Genomic DNA, 18,766 nt, shown 5'->3' with positions numbered 1-18,766 from the left:
GGATAAAAGCACATCTTCTCTAAGTCACAGCATAAAGGAAAGCAGAAATGCTACTGAGGAAACTGCTAGAATAAGTAATAATAGGTCTTAATAGAATAATGTTCAATATATGTAAGTTTATTTTTGTAATACATGTAAGTTTGTTTTTAAAAATCTCTGCATCACCAAAAAATATTTCATTCAGCCTACTTCATAACTAAAACTGCAGAATCTAGAACTACTTTTATAATTAATTGAGAATACTCAAATTCTACTTGAGCTTTCAAAACTGTTCACACACAGAAAAAAAATCAGCAACAGAAATTTAAAAAGTACTACTTCTAAAATAAAAAGCTCGGGGCGCCTGGGTGGCGCAGTCGGTTAAGCGTCCGACTCCAGCCAGGTCATGATCTCACGGTCCGTGAGTTCGAGCCCCGCGTCAGGCTCTGGGCTGATGGCTCGGAGCCTGGAGCCTGTTTCCGATTCTGTGTCTCCCTCTCTCTCTGCCCCTCCCCCGTTCATGCTCTGTCTTGCTCTGTCCCAAAAATAAATAAATGTTGAAAAAAAAAATTAAAATAAAAAATAAAATAAAATAAAAAGCTCAAGATATAATGACAAATAAAATCTGAAGAGGTCATATGTAGCACTGAGTATTAAAAATTTATACCATAAAGCATAAATGAGCATTTGGTTTCTTAAAAAAAGCGGCAATGATAATGATCAACTGGCTTTCTCTTATTAAGGATTTAGTAAAACTTAAGGGCAAAGTCTCAACGCAACTTCCAGTGATGATAGAAGTGGCATAAGTCCTATTATTTTACCTAGGAAATGTCCTTAATTTCGCAGCTAAGAGCCTCTCTGACTACTTACTATCACATGAACAGACAGGCAAAGATAAATGAACCCATGGGGTTAACACACACGCGCACACATGTGCTCTCGCTTCCCATTAGATAGCATATATACATGTACAATACCCAGGGTTTTGTGTTTTTGAATAAGCCTATTTCAGTCTTCATATGAAATCGGACTCTGAATTCCAGTGTTCCCTACTGCCACTGTGACATGAAGAATGTATCAAGGACAGAAAGTGAACTTACTTTAGGTAGCAAGTTATTGGTCTAAACCTCATTAGCCTCCTGGCACAAGAACACAAATAGCCCTTTCAATACATTTTTTAGGCGGAAAAAAAAATCTAGAAGATAAAGATTTCTGTAAAACCAAACGGAATGCTTAAAGAAGTTTTTCCAAAGCTTAACACTAACAAATAATTAACACTATTTAATAATGAATCACTTTATCTAAAGAGCTGTGTGATAATCATAAAGCGTGGAGAGGGGTGGATAGAGGAGAAGGAGGCGTTCCACACTAAGTCTTCCATCCAAGAGAGATCTTAGAGTAACATCTGCCCTTTTATAAACTTCCTTTATGTCTACACTTCTGTGTCTCAGGGAGTTGAGCATTCTCATCATCTTTTCAATCAACATGAAGCATTAGGATACATTGTTGATCAAGCAGTCTACAGAAAAAAGGGTTCCCTTAAAACACCGTGGAGAAAGAGCACAAAAAGTCTAACGGCAATAAGGAAGTACAAAGGTCCAGGAAATAGAGAGGATAAGCACCTACCGTAAAGCAGAACGAATTAGCGGCCCAAGATGCTGTTCTGACAGACATACATCAAGGCGAAATAACAGGTGCTGATAACGTTTGAAAAATAGTAACTCTACTTAACCTATAGGTCACCACTGGATTATATCAGACTTGGAATAAGTTCAGATGCAATGACTTGGCCTGTAACTCCAGCCAGTGTTCAAAAAGTAAAACGTAAAAGAATGTTTAAAAATCCCACTTCTGTAAAAGGTCTCCTTCATTACTAATATCCAAGATACATAAATGAGCTAAGACCCAAAACAATGGGGGCTGGGGGGGAGAGTCTGAAGTTTACTGCAGTGAAAGTAAGGCTATTAAAATTTTCTATTTCGGGGCGCCTGGGTGGCGCAGTAGGTTAAGCGTCCGACTTCAGCCAGGTCATGATCTCGCGGTTCGTGAGTTCGAGCCCCGCGTCGGGCTCTGGGCTGATGGCTCGGAGCCTGGAGCCTGTTTCGGATTCTGTGTCTCCCTCTCTCTCTGCCCCTCCCCCGTTCATGCTCTGTCTCTCTCTGTCCCAAAAATAAATAAACATTGAAAAAAAATTTAAAAAAAAATAAAAATAAAAATAAAATAAAATTTTCTATTTCATTTAATTAACAATAAGCCCCTACTATGTGCCAGATATTGGGCTAAGCATACAAAGAACTCATAAAGATTAGCCAAAGTTACTCGGTTACTGAGAGTCTGGCAGGAAAAGCAAATAACTAATTAAAATATTATCATAAATTACACTTGTCTGAATCTCCTCCGGTACATAGAAGCTCCTTGAAGGCAGAGATTTGTTATGTCAGCCTTGTAGATTCAGCACCTAGTTACTGACATACTGACACTAGAAACATAGAGAGAAGGTATCTATAGATCCATTCATTCAAGTATTTATTGAGTACCTTCTGTGTACCAGTCACTGTTCAAAGCACTTGTGCCAAATTAGTGAACAGAAAGAATAAAAGTCTGTCCTTTGAGCTTCCAAAGACCAAAGTGACATGCCCATTTTTATTAAAAGGCATATAAATTCAAACACAAAATTTTAAGGAGTCTTCAGGTCCATCCAATAACCTGATATATGTACTCCATATATGTTTCTTGCTATATAGACCCTGGAAAAAGATGGTGAGAAATTATTGGTTAATTTACATAAATGCTTCCTGAAATAATTTAACAATGACTACTTCCTACTTCAAGTTTAGACAACCTAAATTAAATACATTTCTGAAAAATAAAACAGCAGATATCGTTACATAACCTTAGAACCTTAAATTGCTTGGATTTGCTTCCACACCTACCACTAAGTAAAGACACAACTACCAGCACAGACACAGGGTCACAATCAAGATAAGCACTAGAGACACAGACCAAAGACTTATGCCATGAGATTACAGAATTGATCAAGAGAAGTACAGTACGTCAGAATGTAGAGAAGCCTAAAGCGATGGGCAGATTTAGGGCTGTATAACCATGAACAAAAAGTTAGTCTGACATCTCTGATCCCTTTCTCAAGTGAGATGTTTTATAAAGCGCACAATTGAGTATCTAATAAATAAAAACTGTCTCTATCAAAAAGTACATGACTTGTCAGTAAATGTTAATTATTGGCAAAGACTGAATTAACAAGCCCACTGCTAGACAAAATAAACCTCTTGTGAAGAAATTATTTTCCAATGAAATATCCGGATAATGTGTATGAGAAATTATGTTAGCTGAACTCTCCAGATCATCTTTATTCTCAGACCCAAATGTCTATGAAAGGTCCAATCCCCAGCTAAAGTCTTTACTCTGTATAGATTATTTTGCAGCTGAACAAGTATTAGCCGACATGTAAGTGACAGTTTATCGAAAAGGAGCATATTCATGTTTGCAATCCAGCTTGAAAAATGGATTGTGAGTCAATGTGCACTGCAGTGGGAGTCAGGAAAAGAAAACATAAGGAGAGGAAAATGTTTAAAAGAAAACCAAGGTAAGAGAAGTCAGAGCAGAAAGACGAAATATAATACCCTAACTGTTGAACTGTAGTCCAAGAACTCAGAGCTTTTGTCCATTCTCTGACCACTTCTTATCCTAAACTGGTTGTTTTATGTTCATGAGTTATCTACTAGATATATAGATATAGATATAGATATAGATATAGATATAGATATAGATATAGGTATATAGATACACACACACACACACACACACACACACACACATACATACACACTACTTAAGAGAGTATACATCAGAATAATCTTTCTAATGTCCTAAATAGAGATGTTTGGAGAAAAAACTGCTCAACAATTTTTTTGTTAAAGAGATAATTACTCCATATTTTCAATATTCAAATAGAAAGTGGGTTTCCTGATGCCATCCTAAAATATTTTACCGTAACTCTCACTACACGTTGCTAACCTTTATTTACTTTAAAAGATAAGCGTCTGTGCTATTCCAAATGGAAACTCCTAAGTCTACCTTAAATAAATGCTTTAGAAAAAGACTCAATTCTCTTCACTACTCTCAAAACATGATGCTTTATGAGAGAAGCAACATTAAAGCTTTCCTACTGTAACATTCTCAGAACTAACCAAGTGAGTAAACTGAATACTGTAATGGTGGTGAAGTACACAATGTATAGTGACAATGTCACAAAGTACGCTGGACCCCTTGTATCTGCTGCTATGGTTACAGAGGGAGAAAACTGTCAGCCAAGAAGAAACATCAACTATAAAGAATGATAATGAAGATGGTAATGATGAGGACAAGAAATAAAATCTCTAACAGGCACTGGTCTTAAATGAAGCTCTAAACTAATTAAATGAAGGAGTGTGGCCTGCCACTGATTTGTACTGGATAATCTGGAAGATATTTTCAGTGGATTTAGAACAAAAATACGTGTTATTGTAGAAAAAGCACAGATCTAGAGTTAAAAGGTGCTATTGTATCCTAATCACACCTCCATAACTAACCATACTTTAAATCAGTCTTTTAGCTTTGTGAACCCGTTTCCATTTCTCCCTGAAGTAATGGCTATAAAAATATTACAACACTATGTAACATAAAGAATATTTACCTTGGGGTGCCTGGGTGGCTCAGCTGGATAAGCGTACGACCTCAGGTCATGATCTTGCAGTTCATGGGTTCAAGCCCCGCATCAGGCTTTGTGCTGACAGCTCAGAGCCTGGAGCCTGCCTCAGATTCTGTGTTTCCGTCTCTCTCTGCCCCTCCCCTGCACATGCTCATGCCCATGCTCTGTCTCTCTCTCAAAAATAAATAAACATTAAAAAAATAAAAGAATATTTACTTTATGAAGTAATAGTATATTTAGAACATTTTGGAGGCACCCTGGGTGGTTCAGTCAGTGAAGCATCTGACTCTTGATTTCAGCTCAGGTCATGATCTCATGGTTCATGGGTTCAAGCTCCACATGGGGCTCTGTACTGACAGTGCACAGTCTACTTGGGGTTCTCTCCCTCCCTCTCTCTGACCCTCCCATGTGCTTGCTCACTCTCTCTCTCTCTCTCTCTCTCTCTCATCCTCTCTCTCTCTCTCTCTCAAAATAACTAAATAAACTTTAAAAAAAATGTTTAAAGTAAAGGGAGAGGACCTTCCACTTCTGGCCAAGATGGAGTAACATGAAATAGACTTATAATACCATCTAAAATAACCCCCACCCAAAAAATACATTAAAAAAAACAACAGTTTCAAGCCACTGGACATCAAATGATGATGGACTAAAAGTGAGGAGTTGGGAGACAAACAGCTCTATGATTACCCCCATTTATTGCCTTGTTGGGAGTTTCTAGACCAACATATAGGAAAGAGGATTTAGGAAGAGCCCAACAGTTTCCCTGAGCTAAGGAGACAGAGCTGAGAGTCTCAGGAAACCAGAGCAGCCAGAATCCACAGGAAGAGAAGAGAACTTCAAAGATCAAGGTTCTTCAGATGTCCCCCTCAAATATTCAGCAGAGCACAATCAGTTCATGTGTGTGAGGAAACTACTAAAGTATATGTGTGTTGCTCCCACTAGCCAGACTGGAAAATTCAGAATTCATGGGGTACCAGATACTCAGGAAGGTCTGGCCTGAGTAATGGGAAATTAGCCTTAGACAGAACATGACTCCACACCCACCTAACAAATCATAAAAGCAAGACCAGAAAAAGATCAAACTGCTTCCAAGTAACTTAACTGCATCCAGAATATAGCTTAAAATTTTTTTATAACAATATAAAAACATTCAGTACCCAACAAGGTGAAATTCAAATATCTGCCACTTAACAATGATTACCAGGCACACAAAGAAGCAGGAAAGTACAGTCCATGATGAGGAGAGGAAAAGTCAATTAAAAACAACCCCAAACTGACAGAGATGTCAAAATTATCAAATAAGAGTATTAAAACAGTTATTATAACTGTAATTCATATATTGAAAAAAGTTACATAGAGACAATGAGAATATAAAAAAAAAAAGACTCAATTCAAAATTGTGAACATGAAAATCATAATATCTGAGATGAAAAATACACTGATTGGGCTTAATAGCAGTTTGGATATTGCTAGAAAATATGAATGAACTTGAAGACATTGCAACAGAAACTACCTAATCAAAACACAGAGAGGAAAAAAAATCCAAAAATAAAGCATCAATGAGCTATGAAACAATTTCAAGTGGCCTAATGTACATATAATTTGAGTCCAATAAAGAGAGAAGAGAGGAGAGGAAAGAAAGATTATTTGGAGAAATAATGGTGAGAAATATTTTAACTCAATAAAAACTACAAAAATAAGCTTAATAAACTGCAACCACAAGAAACATAAAACTACACCAAGAAGCCTCATAAGCAAATGGCTCAAAACCAAATAAAGAGAAAATCTTTACAAGTAGTAAAAAAAAACTTTTTAAATGTTAGTTATATACAGAGATAGATACAAATGGCATCAGATTTCTTGTTAAAAACAATGCAAATGAGAAGACAATAAAGTATCATTTCTAAAGTACTGAAAGATACAAATGGTCAATGTAGAATTCTATACCAAAAATATCTTCCAAAGTCAAAAGCAAATAAAGATGTTTTCAGACATAAAGCTGAAAGAACAGCAGACCTTCACTACAAGAAATGTTAAAGCAAGTACTTTAGACAGAAAAAAAAAAAAAATTATACCAGATAAAAATCCAGATCTATACAGAGGAATGAAAAACAGCAAAAATGGTAATTACATACATAGGTAAATATATATGGTTTTTGTCTATTTAAATCTCCATAAAATACAACTGACTATTAAATAATAGTGATATTTAAGGTTTATAATATACCAAAATGTAAATTACAAGACAAAAATCGCACAAAGGCCAGGAAGTAAAATATGCAAGTAAAACATTTTACAATTTTTATATTTAATGTTAAATGGTAGGGGCGCCCGAGTGGCTCAGTCAGTTAAGCATCCAACTTTGGCTCAGGTCATGATCTTTGATTGTTCAGAGTTTGAGCCCCGTGTCAGGCTCTATGCTGACAGCTCAGAGCCTGGAGCCTGTTTCAGATTGTCTGCCTCCTTCCCTCTCTCTCTCTCTACCCCTCCCTGACTCACTCTCTCTCAAAAATAAACACTAAAAAAATTTTTTTAAATGTTAAATGGTAATAATACCACTTAAAGGTACACTGTGATAAGTTAAAGATCTATGTAAACTAGAAACTCTAAAATTGCCACTAAAATAACAAAACTTTAGCTTATAAGCCAATAAAGGAGATAAAGTGGTATAATAAAAAAAAGATCCCATTAATCTGAAAAACAGCAGAAAAAGGAAAAGAAGGAACAAAGAACAGATGAGACAAGGAGAAAAGAGAGCAGAAAGATGGACTCAAACCTAACCATGTCAACAAACACATTACATGTAAGTGGTTTAAACACCACAGTTAAAAAGCAGGCCATGTTGTCCATAAAGAAACACACTTTAAAATTTTTTTTTTTTTCAACGTTTATTTATTTTTGGGACAGAGAGAGACAGAGCATGAACGGGGGAGGGGCAGAGAGAGAGGGAGACACAGAATCAGAAACTCCGAGCCATCAGCCCAGAGCCTGACGCGGGGCTCGAACTCACGGACCACGAGATCGTGACCTGGCTGAAGTCGGACGCTCAACCGACTGCGCCACCCAGGCGCCCCAAGAAACACACTTTAAATGTAAAGATGCAAAATGGGTGAAAAGTAAAAGGATGGAAAAATATACACCATGCTAATAATAGTAACCAAAAAATGCTAAAATGGCTACATTATTATAAACAAAGTAGATTTTCAAAGCAAAAGACATTATCAAGGATAAAGAGATCATTTCATGAGACAAGTAAAAACAAAAAAAAAGTCAGTAAGAAATAACAATTCTAAAGGTTTATGTGCCTAATAAGAGAGATTCATAAAACATGAAGCAAAAACTAACATACAGATGCAAGGAGGAGTAAAAAAAATCCACAATCACTGCCAGACTACTCAGGAAAAGAAAGAAAATTCATAAATTATAAATAACAGAAATGGGAGAGGGGATATCTTTTCAAATCCTACATATAGGATATTAAAAGAAAAATAAGAGAATATTAAACTTTTTGCCAATAACTTTGACACAAACTACCAAAGTTCACTCAAGATGAAATAATAATTAAAAAAGAAAAACATCTAAATAACCCTAATCTATTAAAACATCTAAATTTGCAGTTAAGACCCTTCCCATAGAGAAAACTCCAGGTCCACATACTTTCACTAGTGCACTAGATCAAACAACTAAGAAATAATATCATTCCTACACAAACCCTTCCAGAAAATACACACACACAAAAGGATAACATGCTAACTCCAGCATTATACTGTTACAAAATTGAACAAAGAACATTAACAGAAATGAAAATTGTAGACCAAAATCCCTCATAAATGTAGCAAACTCTTAACAAATTTTAGCAAATTATATCCAACAATCCAGAAGAAGAATAATTCATCATGACCAAGTGTGGTCTACCCTAGGATCACAAGGTTGTTTTAAAATTCAAAAGTTCATGTCCTTTGTCTTAGGAAAGTAAAGGAGAAAACTCATTTGCTAATTTCAACAAATGCAAAAAAACCATGTGACCCAGTCTAACATCATAAAAAATTTCTCAACAAACTAGGAAGAGAAGGTAACTTCCTTAACATCCTCCTCATCTAAGAAGAACCTGCAGCTAACATCATACTTAATAAAGACTGAATGCTTTAACCTATGGTTGGGAACAGGCAAAGATGTCTACTCTAACTTCTTCAATTCAACATCATGCTCTAACTCCTTATCTGCGCAATAAGGTAAGAAAAATAAAATGCACTGTCTCAAAAGAAGTAAAATTGTCTTTATTCACAGATGACATTATTTTGGGCATATACTCTGAAGAAAGAAGGGATAAAAATTGGTAAGTAACCACCCATGTTAGAAAGTTAAAAAAAAAAAAAAAAGCCTATTAAATCCAAAGAATGTAGAAGAGCTGACTTCAGTGAAGTTGGAAAAAATATGCACTAGAAAGGATACACAAAGACACAGTGGATTCATTAAAATAACTAATAAGGTCCATAAGCCCCTGATGAGACTGATCAAAAAAAAAGAAAGAAGATACAAATGATTAACATAAGAAATAAAAATGGTGACATCACTACAGATATTAAAGAAATTTAAAAGATAATATATTTTCCTAGGACAGCAAATTTAAAAGAACTGGAAAAATCACTGAATATGAATTAATGAAACAGACACAAGAACAGAAAATTTGAAGTGTCACATGACAATGAGAGAAATGAAACCCAGAATTTAAAAACTTCCCACCAAAAAAACATCTAGATCTAAATCCAACCAATTCTGCTGCACATTTATGGAAGAGATAATGCCAGTCTTATTCAAATTCTACCTGAAAATAGAAAAGGAGGAAAGATCCCTTAATCAACTTTTTGAAACTTGAGTAATGTAATACTTTATAAGGGCATCAGTGTATGTATATATATATACATACACTGCAACTATATAAGACAATAATGCATCACAACAGATTAAATGGAAAAATTATATATTCATCTCAAGATAGAAAAAGCATGATAAAACCCAACATACACTGAAGATATAAACACTTAGCAAAGGAATAATGGAGAGTTAATTTTGTAGACATTACCATATGGGAAATATCAGAATTATGAAAGCTTAGAAATTTTCCCTTTGGGAAAACACTGGGAATAGAAAAAGTATCCCATATGACTGTCCATAAAGTCCAACTAATCTACAAATAAAGCATTACAAATAATAGTTGCATTTAGCATGACTGCTTGATACAAGGTCAATATATAAAAATCATCTGCATTTCTGTGCCAGAGGCAAAGAAAACAAAATATCCAATACCAGTTACAAGAATATTTTTAAAATCCATATCTAGGAATAAATCTAAAGTATGTAAGACCTCTACACAGAAAACTCTAAGAGTTAACATAGCTGTATCAGACCTAAAAAAAATAGGAATAGGGCTGAGTTGAATATGTTAAATATACTGAATGAATGAATCCCACAAAGATACTAATTCTCCCCAAACTCATCTACAAATTCAATAAAATGGCAGTTGAAATCATAACAGGTTTTTGTAACTATTAACAAACTAGCTTTAAACTGACAACTGAGAAATTCAAAGAAACAAGCATAGCCATAACATGATTTAAGAATAAGGTGGAAAGACTTGATCTACTGAATACCAAGTTTTATTACAAAGCTACAGTAATTAAGGCACAAGGATACACAAGCAAATCAATGGGCACAAACAGTCCCAGGAACAAATCATATCAAAGAATATTTAATGGGGGCGCCTGGGTGGCTCAGTCAGTTAAGCGCTCAGGTCATGATCTCATGGTTTGTGAGGTTTGTGAGTTCAAACCCTGCGTTGAGCTTTGCACTGTCAGTGCCTGCCTGGGATTCTCTAAGAACATTTTATTTATGCCAAAGATGGCACTGCAAAGCAGTGGGGAATGAATCGTCTCTTTAATAAATCATGCTGGACTAATATGGTATTATATGGAGGAAAAAAATGAAACAGGACCCCTGTTTCCCTTTATACCCAGAACTGAATTCTAGGCAGATTGGAGATCTAAATAAAAAGGGGAAAACAAAAAATCTCCTAAGACAGAATGGCCTCGTGATATCAGGGTAACTTCTTAAACAGGACACAAAAATATTAATCATAAATGAAAAAAAAATGTTATATTAGATTCCACTGAAATGGAGAGTGCTGAATTTCAAAGATAGGCATGAAAGGCAAATAAATATTTACAATACATATAACAGAGGGCTCATATTAAGGACAGTCACAGATCAACCCTTACAAGTCATGTTTTTAAAGACAAGATACACAAGTTGGACAGGCACTTCACAAAAGAACATATAAATATGAGCAATAAACATACAAAAAAGTGTTCAACCTTAATGGAAACTGGGGAATGTAAATTAAGCATACGAGAGCCTACTATACACACACCAAGATGGCTAAAGTGAAAAAGATGGAAAATATTCAGGGTTGGCCAGCATATCTCACTGGTGGTGTATGGGAGTTCTTGCCCCATATCCTAGCCAATGCAGCATTTTCCATCTTTTCCATATTAGCCATTTTGAGGGATTCGTATTAGTCACTCACTTAGGAAAACATGACAACATCTGCTAAAGCTGAAGATAAACATATGCAGAAATCCCACTTTTAGTTATAGACACAACAGAAGTACTCATAAGGTACATTAAGATCCAAATGCAAGAATGTTCATGGGATTATTTATGAAAAACAAAAACTGGAAATAATTCAAATGTTTATTGATAGGAAAATGGAGAAACTGTGGTCTATTCATTCAACAGAATACACTACTCCAATAAAAATGAACAATGAAAATGAATAAACTTTAGTCAAATGCAACATCATCAATAAATCTCACAAAAGCCAAATACAAAACGATACATAACTCCATGCCTGACTGAATTTACATAAAATTCAAAACACAGACAAAATTAAATAGTGTTTAGGGATTTAAACTTAGATGGGTATAACTATAAAGGAAAGAAAAGAAGGAATTTCCCAGAAGTCAAGATAGTAGTGACCTTTGGAAGGGGGCATACGATTGGGAGGGAACATACCAGCAACTTCTGGAGCACTGGCAAAGTTCGATTTCTTGTCCAACGCCATAGTTACAAGAGTGTTCAGCATGTAAAAGGACTCACTGAGCTAGATATTTCTGTTCTGTGCACTTTTCTGTACATATATTTCACACAAACACAAGTATAAAGTTGTCCAACCAAAACTTTTCTGTAACACACAGTTATAATAGTTTATATCAAGTTTAATCAGAGGAAGGGCAACAAGAGGGGTGAATATGTAGGGTTGGAATAAAGGATGGGAGGGAGTTGAGAATGTGGGAGCTTTTCTTCCATAATGGGAAGCCAATTTAAACTGAAAAGCAGGCATATATTTAAAGACAGTAAATACTAAATAATAAGCTAAGAGAGAAAAAAGTACTTGTCCTAGGGAAGGGAAAAATTGTAGATAAAAAGTTGGAGGCCTATTGTTTATCTAACAAATCTTGTAGAACTATTCACAGACTCTTTAAACCCAAAAAAACAAAACAAAAACAAAACCTATGGAAAAAAGAAGACCCCGGAAGTCAGCATTTACAAGCAGAACCTTCAGCATCCCATCTCCTGCTCACTTCTTCACTTCTATCACATTCTGAGAGCCAGCATTAACGCTCGGCCTGAAGGGAAACTCAGCAGACCTGACCCCCAACTCTGGTTGCCTCATTTGCTACTCTTAAAATGAATATAAAAGATAATAATGGAAAAGAAACGCAACATTCACTTCCACCTCCTAATGAAAAAGAAAGCTATAGACAAAAGTTAAAGTATATAATAATGTAAACAAAAAGAAAGGATTTCCACTTGTGGATTACAAGGCATGAGCCGCTGGTAAAGAGCAGAAGAGCTACAGTATGAAAATGTGAATTTCAACATTTCTAAATGTAGTTTAAAAATAGGTATCACTTTTAAACTCAGCACACACAATTAACACACTAGCGTTGTCAAGTTAAGGTGCCCCTAATGCATAAAAATTAGGTCAAAGACAGCACAATAAAATTATGTGAAATATGCTCATTTATCAATTTCTAAATAAACCTGATTTATTTTTAACTGACATCTTAATTATCCACATTTACATCTGGAATATAACAACTTTTCTCCCTTTTAACAATGTGAGACAAACAAAATGTTATGATTACACATTAGCTATGCCTCCTGAGTTCCTACAGCTGAAATGTCAGGTCAATTACTTAATAAGATTTAATTTTACCTTGTTTAATCTGTCCTTGCACAATATTACTGGAAGTTGGAGGGGAACCCCTTGCCTTAGAAAGGTCTGGGGTGCTTGGTCGAGGTGGCCTTTAAAAAGAAGAAGAAAATATATATATACTTTCATATTTTCATAAATCTGAAACCATTTAAAATATTAAACTTTCTAGTCCCAAATGAATTGCAAAACACACACAGAACATTTTCAACTTACTTTTCAAAAACCAATGGTTTTTTCCTGCGTCGTACCTATTAACATTTTCCTTTTCAAATTTCAATATATTAAATGATTAGCAAATAGCAAGTAAAAGTTTGACAACTACAATCTGTGCTTTATGCTAGTTTAAGGAATATTTATGAATAGCTTAATGTGCTACCACTGACAAATAAATATCGTAATTAGTCCTTCACTCTTCAATATTAGCATGCTGAGATTTCAGCCCTTCCTCTATCACTGGTCAAACGAATTCATGGAACAATACTTTGAGTTTAGAAGAATTCATCCTTAAAATCTGAAAAAGGAAGTAAGGCATGAGAAATCTTGGACTCCAGAGGCCATGTGTCTCATTTTGAATTCTAGCTCTACCACTTAACTGCTTGTGTGACCTTGGACACATTACTTGACCTGAGTCTCAGTTTTCTTATCTGCAGTAAAAGGATAATAAAAGTACCTACTTTACAGGGTTAAGAGCATTAATGAGATAGTGTCTATAAAGTACTTGCAACAGAACCAGTTACAAGGTAAGTACTACTTAAGGATTTGATTCTTTAAAATTTCTCAATATGATCAACTCTCAATAAAGTATAATAAAACCAGTTTCAAAAGCTATCTTCATGACTTCTGGAAAACAGGTAATAGCAAATCAGGTTAGGCATTCCTGAAATACTAAAATAATACTCTCCTACAATTAAAAGCTGTTTTCTCTTTTCCAATTGAAAAATTCTGACTATACTTCTCACAAAATTCTGAAGCCAATTACTGAACACCTATCTTTCATTATATACGTCACAAAGAGAAGAAGCATTTCAATCAAATACACATTTTGAATTAAATATCAATGCAAACTTTAGGTAGCTACAATCCCAAGATTATATTCACCAAAGACCTAGTCTATAATTCATTTATTAAAGCTGAACTGATACCTACTCCCTTGTTCCAAAATTTTTTTGGAATAGCTACATTGTATCTGAGTGAAGGTTAAACTGTGCGATTTTGTCATGCTTTAAATCATGCATATTGTGTTTTAAAATTTAAAAGAGAAACACTGAGATAATACAATAATGTTAAGGTGGGCAGAGCCAAAAAAATAAAAAACAGCGAGAAAAATAAAACAGGGTTTTTGTTTTGTTCGTTTTTTTGAAATGTGATAATAAAATCAGACTATCATGGTCACACCTGGTAGGACCCTTCTTCATATGATCACCAATAAACGTTGCGTTGGTCATACTCATTAACGTATTTGCCAAAGATATGATAGACAGTAGATGCTGGGTGGTGACGGCTCGGGACACTCCGTAAGTTCCCTTTCCTGCGCCCTCGGCTGCTGGCAGCTTCCTTCCTACTTCCGCTTTCCCATGTGATAGTTTACGAGCAGGCTGATTATAACCAGGAAGCATCAATGACATATGACCTCCTCGAGACAGGAGACCAAAAGATACTGTGCAATGGGGTTTCAGCATTCCAAGGCGATCAAGACAAACTTCATCCAGAACTTCATTTAAACCCCAGGCGTGAAGACAGGACATGAACAATTTTGCAGTGTCCATTGTTAAATTATATTCTAATAGGGTCAATGGCTTAGATTTGCTGGCCCGGTATTCTGGATCGCTTTCTTCCCTCCTCTGCCTCATTATCTCCTCATCCTCCTCTTCATCATCAAGGAGATGTTCCTTTATGTTCTCTTTGATGGTTTCTTTCACTTGTTGGAAGAGAACCGCTGCTCGTTTTCCAGTTAGAAAAGAGCCCCCTTTGTCTGAACTGCCAGATGCTTTTTGCAAATTCTCTGGGGAAATAAGCGCGGTATTCGGCCTAGAGGCTTCTTCAGTCAAGAGTTGAATAATCAACGCTTCCACATCAAAGAAAAGCACATGTATGTCCGGATCTGTTAGGTTTGTCTTTATTGCTTGAACCATCAGGGAGTTATGGGAATATTTAGGTAAATTCCCCTGCAATAAACATTTTTAAAAAATGGTTATAATATAAAACGTTTAATCTCATACATCCATTAATGAATAATAAGTAGTGGAATCTGAATGCTTATCAAGCTGTCTTTTTAGGTACGCCTATCATTAAAAGCAACACACGAACTTTGCCAATCGGCAGCATGTAAAAGATATGAATTTATATGAGAACTTTATGCTGAAATAATTAGAAAACTGTCCATTTTTAAAACAAGAAAATTTTGTTATTAAGCAGGGAGGTTTTTTTACTCAAAGAACAGACGAAAAATAGTTTCAATAACTTCTGTGCAAAGTCTATCTCTGGGAATGAACTACTGGTCTACCTGACAGAAGAGGCTACTTGTCACTCATGGCAACTCATCCCTTTAAGTTGCTGTACCATCAAATTCCACCTTCTTCTACTTTACCTTCACACTCTCCCTGTTCACAGATTCTTTTCCCTCAACAGACAACGGGCTCAAGTCTACCCAGACTCTAACAAAAAGTGCTATCCTTTGACCATGCCCCTCTCTTCTACTGATCTCTCTCCCCCCTACAGCCCCTATTTCCAAATACATGGAAAGGAGCAGGGTAATCCAAGGCAACTCTCAGTCCCACTCCTCCTCGAGCTCTTTGGAGTATCTGACATTGTTATTTTTGCTGGGTGAGTGAGAAAGCATGAATCACAAAAATAAAAAGCTCTCCCAGCTTCCTGGAGAACACCTTCCCGGTGAGCCTTCTAATTCTGACCACCCTTCTCAGTCAGCTGCCTTGAAAACTCATCCATCCTTCCACTTTAGGACTAACACTTGTATGCGGATGGCTCCCTAATTTCTATCAGCAGCCAGACCAGCCTCCTGGAGTTGTAATCCTCTAATCACACTGCTTGTATCTAGATGTTCCATAGCACCTCATCTTAATATGTGATGACCAGCCTGCCACTGCAGTACCAGACCATCAGTGGAGAATCATTCCCCTTCCATTGTGTCCCCACATCCAGACCCTTATTTTCTCCTCTCAGCAGGGTTCACTGCCCCTAGTCTCTCCTTATTCCAGTCCACCTCCCGGGAGGCACAAGACTTCTTTCTGATGCACAGATCCAATCACATCACTCTTCAGTCAAAAAGCTGCCACTGTTATGGATTATGAAGAGAAATGGAAAATAGAGATTAAAAACTAAGTCAAAACACAGATGAATAGATTTGATCTCAAGATGAGAGAGGGCTTTCTAAACATACTTAAACTTAAAATTCACTACTGTAAAAGCAAGAGGCAAGAAACAGGAAAATGTGCCAAAAATAAGACTGATAGAGTTACATTCTATACAAATATTTCTTAAAATCAGCAAGAAAAATACTAATGCCCAAATAAAAGGGGAATACCGTAAAGATCAAGGACACCTCCCAGTAAAAGAAACAAAGAATCAATAAATATAGGGAAAAACCAGTTCAAACTAGTTGTCAGGGAAATAACCGTTAAAATTCAGCAAGTGGTGCCGGGAAAACTGGACAGCGACACGCAGAAGAACGAACCTGGACCACTTTCTTACACCAGACACAAAAAGAAACTCAAAATGGATACAAGATACCATTTATAAAATCAGCACACAGTAAACACTAAAAACTACTTAACTTAGCTACGAGTATAGTGAAAGTCAAACCCACATACTGCAGGCATGAATTTAAACAGGAAACTTCTAGAAGAGCAATGTGGCGAAATACACTGCAAGCCCTTAGACTGTTTGATCCAGTGCAGTTATTTCTAGAACCCGATCTTACATAGTCAGAAATACAGACAAGGATTGATGTACAAAGATGCTCGGTGAAATGGTAGCCATTATTTTAAATTGAAACCTAAGTAATCTAACAATAAGGAAACAGGTAAATAATTTAAGGGTAGCCATATAACAGAATAAATACTGCAATCACCACAAATCATGCTTTCTGGGCACATTTAACCACATGACAAAATTTCCTGTTCCAATTTTAAGTGAGATAAAATTATACACACACATACACACACACACACACACAGTATGGTTCTGATTTCATTTTTTAAAATATATTTATTTTAAGAGAGAGAGCACACATGAATGAGAAAGGGACAGAGGGAGAGACACAGAGAATCTCAAGCAGACTCCAGGCTCAGCATGGAACCTGACAGGGGGCTTAATACTACCACCCTGGGATCGTGACCTGAGCTGAAATCAAGAGTCAGACGCTCCAACGACTGAGCCACCCAGGCACCCCTGATTTCATTTCTTTAATGCTTAAATATGTATTTGAGCATGGTGAAAAACACTGGGAAGAAATACAAGAAAGTGTTAGTAATAACATTTTGTGATGGAATTACAGAATATCTTTTCTTTACATTTCTCTATATTTCTTAAAAGGTATATAGTCAATATATATTATTTTCATAATAACATTTTGCGATGGAATCACAGAATACTATTTCTTTATATTTCTCTGTATTTGTTACAAGGTATATAGCCAATATATAGGATGTTCATAATTAGAAAATAAAACTCTAGGAGGAAATACAAAATCTTTCAGCACAATATTCAAGGCCCATTACAGTTTGACACTGAGTACTTTTCCAGCTTTGACAAATCGGCTCCAGCACCATAACCACAGTCCTTCCCCCATTATTCCCATTATTCCTTTTATTTATTCCTTTACCCAAAATATTCTTCTTTGTTCTATTCTAACCCCTGTTCTTCCACCAAGCCCCGAATTCTCCCAAGGAAAGTTACTTCGCAATGAATTCAGTTCCCATGACACTTTATATCTACTATACGTCATTAATGTGTATGTCTTGGCTATATTGCTGTAATTATTTTACATATTTACACTTTCCTGTATTCTATGGGAACTATGTTTTACTCATCTTATGTAACCTGATCAGAGTACCTAGCAGAATGAACAAAGAACATTATAAAAAGTTGACAAAATTATTTTAAATTGTTAATCTACTCTTCTATCATAAAACTGTAACAAATCCCCTTTAACTGGTCTCTCTTCTTTCTCCATCCTTCTCCCATCTATGTTTCCTTCTAGCTGAAGGGGCTTCGATAGTGTTTTATAACCCAAGGATACAATCTTTGCAAAGCAAAAACTTCTCTGCAAAGCATAAAGTGTCCTCCAAAATATACTACTGCTCCTCCAATGTCATCTCTAACCACAACCCCTATATCTTTTACCACAACCCAATTAAACCACTTGAACCTTCCAGAACCATGCACTTTCGAGCGTTTGTACCTCTGCACTGTTCATGCCAGGATGATGCTCTTTTCCCATTCTCCTCACAGCCCCTCATGTCCTACTTTAGCCATCCTTCAAGAAGCATTTTCCAGATGCTAACTAGAACTACTGTGGTGATCATTTCACAATATATACAAATATCGAATCATCACATTGTAAACCTGAAACTAAACTAATGTATGTCAATTATACCTCCATTAAAAAAAAATCTTAAAAAGTCTCAAGTGGCTGCTCTTCCAAAAATTATTTCCATAATCATTACTAATTCTGCCTCCTTTGTTTAAACCTCTGTTCTGAACTGAATAATGTTCAAAGGAAGGTAGAAAATAAACACTATTTGTACATTGCACCCTAAGAACCTACAGGGCATAAGTAATAT

At 35.9% G+C, this 18,766-nt stretch overlaps 1 protein-coding gene across 9 annotated transcripts in view; it reads right to left on the bottom strand.

Moving 5' to 3' along the window:
* WDR7 (WD repeat domain 7) overlaps positions 1-18,766 on the bottom strand; it is a 360,496-nt gene that overhangs the window by 243,090 nt on the left and 98,640 nt on the right. For all 9 annotated transcript variants that reach the window (XM_043558949.1, XM_043558946.1, XM_043558954.1 and 6 more), the window contains 2 exons: positions 14,361-15,130; positions 12,966-13,054 (listed from right to left, as the gene is read on the bottom strand). In XM_043558949.1, coding sequence (XP_043414884.1) covers positions 12,966-13,054; positions 14,361-15,130 — 859 coding nt within the window. The remainder of the gene's footprint in view (positions 1-12,965; positions 13,055-14,360; positions 15,131-18,766) is intronic.

The sequence above is a fragment of the Prionailurus bengalensis genome, chromosome D3 (assembly GCF_016509475.1).
Source record: "Prionailurus bengalensis isolate Pbe53 chromosome D3, Fcat_Pben_1.1_paternal_pri, whole genome shotgun sequence".
Classification (NCBI taxonomy): Eukaryota; Metazoa; Chordata; class Mammalia; order Carnivora; family Felidae; genus Prionailurus; species Prionailurus bengalensis.
Note: the sequence above shows the minus strand (reverse complement) of the source record. Positions and strands in the feature narration are given on the sequence as shown.